General features: G+C 36.2%; 1 protein-coding gene across 1 annotated transcript; it reads right to left on the reverse strand.

The window, feature by feature from the left end:
- Positions 1-3,712: 3,712 nt before the first annotated feature.
- LOC145286528 (uncharacterized) lies at positions 3,713-4,117 on the reverse strand. Its single transcript, XM_080135423.1, has one exon. The coding sequence runs from the start codon at positions 4,115-4,117 to the stop codon at positions 3,713-3,715; it is 405 nt and encodes a 134-aa protein (XP_079991549.1).
- Positions 4,118-5,467: the final 1,350 nt, after the last annotated feature.

The raw sequence follows: 5,467 nt of genomic DNA on the forward strand, positions 1-5,467 counted from the left end.
GTATATTTTTCATCTGATTGCGATTGTCTTATGAATATTGATGCTAATATTTACATGGACTTTAGATTTACAATATTATACAAGTTATAATCTTCCAAATTTCATATATATATATATATATATATATATATATATATATTATATGATCTGACGTGATATTTCTATGTTTGGTGTCAGGTTATAGAAATGTTGTTGGATGAAATATGTCCCGCCTGATCGGCTATTATGGTGAATAGTCGCTTGCCTGGTTTCCAGACCAGACTGAGCAAGAGATTGGTTGGACAGAGGGTGTGTGTTATGTGATCAGGTCAGTCGGCCCATTAATTGCACCAGCTCCAGATGCAGAAACGGTATAATGAAGTATAATTGGCGGGAAATTATCTCTGTCAGAATAAATTGGAAAAACAAACAAACAATATAAAGTAATGGCAATTGTTTTAGATAAAAAACGAATCAGAGGGATGACTGAAACATGAACTCAAACACACACACACACACACACACACACATATATATATATATAGATACAGAGAGAGAGAGAGAGAGAGAGAGAGAGAGAGAGAGAGAAAGAGAAAGAGAGAAAAAGATAACTAGATACTCAGATATTTCATGGATCGATATAAAATGTTATAAAGGGATACGTTATCTATCAATTTTCAGCATTTACTTCAACAGTTTTCAATACGTGTGTCGAGCTGAGGAGTAAGTTATGGATATATATATATATATATATATATATGCCAATTAAACTACACAGATACTTTCGTAGTACATCTTTGTTGTGAAGAATCGTCCGTCATATATGTATATATCTTTGAAAATGAGGATGGTTGCGTGTGTGTGAGGACACTTCTCAACCTATATACTCGACGTTTTTATCTACAGAATTGAATTTTGGTATATAGGTTATTCAGATATGTAGGAAATATTTTAATAGACTTAATCCGGAAAAACAGAGTTCTAAGGGGTGAAAATAGCAGAATTGATACGTAAGAATCGTCAGATTTTCTTCTGTTTGCTGTTTCACGATTACGCATTCGTTTAATGTTTAAGTATGAGTCGATTTGAAACCACTTTTTGGAGAGCGTGTCATGCTGCCGAATAGGTACCGTACTCGATTCACTACATTTATGGCTTGGTTTCGATCTCAGTTCATATTTTTCTCCTTAAAGAAAAGTGAACAGTTATGTCTCAGTTTCTTTCCGTTTTTTTTTTTTACTTCATTTTTTAAAAAAGAATTTAGCGTTACAGTGTTTCTGTTCATAATAAATAAGAAATCTGCATTAATAAAAATATAATATTATGTTACGACCGAGCAACGCCGGGCGACCTGCTAGTATATATATATATATATATATATATATATATATATATATATATATATATATATGTATGTACACATATGTATATTTATATATATAAAAAAAATGGAAAATGTCTGCCTTAAACCACTAACCTAGTTCTAAAACAGATCCTTTGTTCGATAAAATGCATGCCCATTGGCTGATAGGAAGGGGCGCGGTGGATACTAGAAAGCTGATTGGCTAACTAAAATCCTCAACAGAAGAGGACCATATAAAAACGAGAAACAACCACAGAATTCGCGCATAAGCCTGACGAATCCTTGAGTGGATGAAACGCCGAATATTCAGTGTAGCTTAATCGCCATATACATTTTATAAATTACTAACTAGCTCTACCTACGTATTGAGCACTTTTGAAGTAAATACGTAAAGTTTACGCATAAATCTATACTTTCGTATATTAATTTTATGTGAGTAAACGAAGTAGTTATATATATATATATATATATATATATATATATATATATATATATATAATTTATTTATACAAACATTAATGGCTACATATGGGTATACATGTTTTTGTAATCACCCGTTTTAGATATTCTACGTCTTCAAGCCAAGAATTACATCTTTCCGAATTTTTCTTGAATTTACCAATCACCTTTTATTCTTACTTGATATCTGCAACCAAAATGATTAGATATTTTGACTATTCTTTTTAATTTTCCTGTAAACTTTTATTTTCTTACAAAAATCTGTTTCTCTTCCGTTTTTAAAAATTGCGCTAGCCAGCAAAAATAGATTTTTATCTTTTTTTTTTTACACAGTGGTCATCACTTATCTAGGCCCGGAAGTCACTCAGGGATAAGGGTTATTGCAAGTACATTACGTTAGTGTGGAGATTTGATGAAGTGTTTACTTAAGGGGGCGGTTCATTAGGAATTTGTTAACTTTGGACTTGGACACATCCAACTATATATTACTGTTGCTAACGTTATTTCCTCTAAGGAGAAGAGCCTATCTCTGAAATTCCATTTTTTTTTACATTTATCTCTTATTCTTTGTTTTGGATAAACTATTGTAAATTTTATTCTACAATATCCTGACTTCCTTTACTTTACGAGGAGGTAGACTCGCTGATGCATATTTTGCCACGAAGTACTTCGCTGAATCTGGATGCGTAAATTACAAAGCATATTTTTGACAGGCACGACACTGATATAATTAGTTATAATGACCTCACGGAGCGCATGGATGGCATGGCTGGACTTTGCTATTAATCCAGCCTGCGGGCCAGTCTTCACTCATTAATCAAAGTATCAAGTTATTACTCGGCTGTCTTTCGCCGCATTTATCACAATCAATCATCCTAACACAGTGACTGTCAAAACTCAACAGTAAACCAACCACTCTATGCACTGAACCCGAATAAACCGAATTTCAGAGCAAACACAGATGTTATTACTTGTTGCTCAAACATAATTAATTATGGGGATTGTTCACGCGGGATTACATATTATAATCATAAACAAAAACGTATTTTATATTAGAAGAATACTCGTTACAGGACGGGTTAAAATAATACTAAAACAAACACCATTTTGATTTACCCTTACGGAAATTATAACAAATCAACACACACACACACACACACACACACACACACACACACACACACATATATATTGTCGGGATTATTTCATCAACAAGAAGGGGGGTGTAAAAAAGGCAATAAGGGTTTGCAACAAAATGGTGACGTTGCTTACAAGCAGTCTTTTCTTTCCTTGTAAATGTCACAATTAACAGGTAACGTTTGCCGAACAACAGTAACGAAGTAATCAGTGTAAGAGACGCCAACCGACTAGCAAGCTAGGTAACTAGCTTCTTAACTAATCACTAACCCGTAGTAAGACAACTCCTTTTATACATACTAACTCTCAGTGGCGAGAATTCCAACGTGATTTCTAACGAGATTAGAATGTCTATTTAACTTAGTAGGAAATAGACACCCAGTTTTTCAGTAACGGCAAAACAGCAGTTCAGTGTATTTTCTTCCCTCCGACCCACCCCCGGTAAGTCAAATCAATTTCAATTCTTACAGACATTCCCCACAACAAAAAAAAAAAAAGAAAAGATTCCTGATTAAGGGGAATAAAAGAGTCAGTTTATACCCTTGATAGGCTGGGTCTGCCCCTTCTTAAATCTCGAGGATTGCAGTTATTACAGCACCACTGGTCATCTTCTGATGGTGCTTCTATTAGGCCCACACAGTCGAAATGAAACCAATCATCGCATGTATCACAGGCTATCATTGGTCTAGTATTTTCTGGTCTGTTGCAGGCTGGACAGATCCAAATTATCGTGCTCTCTCTCCTTTGTGGGTCTAGGCTCACATCTTGAGAGCTTTATAGTTCCATGTCTGTTGGGTCGGGTTCTTCTGTCTGTTGAGAGAATTCTAGAGGAAAGAGATGTTTGATGGAGTGCATGTCTATAGCTCCATTCACTTTTTTCACTTTCACCATGCGTACCAAATTATCACTTCCTCGGATTAGTTCGAGGACTTTACCTAGGAACCAAAAAGGCCTAGTCTTCAGAGAACTTTTAATGAGTACTATATCTCCTGGTTTTATCTTATCTTCAAAGGTAGAGTCGGCTAGATCCAATGTTCTTTCTCTGAGACTCAATAAGTAGTCTTCATTCCAAAGTTTCCTAAACTTTTTCAGACTATCTTCCCGAGAACGCAGGGTTTGAATCAAGTCCCTTCGTGCAAGCGGGTCTATGGTTTCCAGGTCCTGTTCTTCAACCCTCATTAATATTCCACGACCAACATTGGCGTTCATGAGAGAGTTTGGAGTTAAAATGTCCAGCTCAGATTCATCAGAGCTTATGTATGTCAGGGGGCGGCTGTTTACTGCCCTTTGAACGTCCAACAAAATGGTTAGTAGACCAAAATAGTCTACTTTTCCTCTTCCTATAGTTTTATATAGGCACGATTTTAAGGTCGATAGACCTTTCCCAGCTGCCACCGCACCAAGGAGAAAACAGTGGAATAGTACAATGTTTAAGCTCGCATGATTTGAACCGTTCTTTAAATTCATCTGCTATCATCCCTTTGTTTATAATTCTGGCAGCAGCAGTAAATGTACGGGCATTATCCGAGTAAAGGTGAGTGGGGATTCCATTCACGTTGGTAAATCTGACAAAGGCCTGTATGAACGATTTTACAGACATATCTGGTATTAGTTCTAAATGTATTGCCCTAATGCTCATGCATGTAAAAAGGACAATGTACATTTTATAGTCGCCATCTTTCCCTTTAACATAAATATGACTGGTAAAATCCACACCAGTATGTAAAAAGGGGTTGGAAAAATTCACACGCAGAGTCGGTAGGTTGGTTGGATTAGGTGTTGAGAAGGAAACAGCATTAAACCTTTTACACTTGGCACAAGTATTAACCACATTCTTAATAGCCTGTCTGGTGTGGTATCCAGTAACCTGCTAATTTCACCCCATTTAATGTTGTGGCCAAGCGTAAATGTTGACTTCTTTGATGGCACTCTCGAATAATTAGTTCTGTTAGACGATGCTTTTTCCCCAATAAAACTGGATTTTGAACTTCATATGGGTGATATACAGATTTTTCTATTCTTCCCCTAGATCTTACAATGCCTTTGGGGTCCAGAAAGAGGTTCAGATCCTTTACCAACTTGGGCACGTTATTTCCTTCAGGATTTAATAAAAAGTCTAGCTCTGCTGAAAAAGCTTGTTTCTGCATTGTCTTAATCAGGTAGGTATTTGCTTATAACTTGGGATCCATCACTCGCTTTTTTAATCTGTTAACAAACTCAAAGATCAATGAAGTTACACTAATCAATTTACTAAGGCTGGAAAATCTCTCCAGCTCGACTACAGAAGTAGCGACTTCATTCTCTGTTACATAATTCACCGAGGGACAAATCCGCCCCATCTGAGCCTTAGAAAGGCAACCCAATTGATCATGGTGTCAGGAGGATTCTTCTTGCCTTATCCAATCAGGCCCCTCATACCAAAGAGGAAGGTTTTCTTTAAATCTGTTGATAGTTAGGCCTTTGGTGAAGAAATCAGCCGGATTGTTAGCAGTGGGAACATACCTAAAATTCACTTTTATATCAAGATCA

This window comes from Euprymna scolopes, chromosome 10 (genome assembly GCF_053919585.1).
Source record: "Euprymna scolopes isolate OS-2025 chromosome 10, ASM5391958v1, whole genome shotgun sequence".
Lineage (NCBI taxonomy): Eukaryota > Metazoa > Mollusca > Cephalopoda > Sepiida > Sepiolidae > Euprymna > Euprymna scolopes.

What these genes read in the sequence shown, in the direction of transcription:
- LOC145286528 (XM_080135423.1), bottom strand. Translation starts at nt 4,117, where the DNA reads ATGAGGGTTGAAGAACAGGACCTGGAAACCATAGACCCGCTTGCACGA.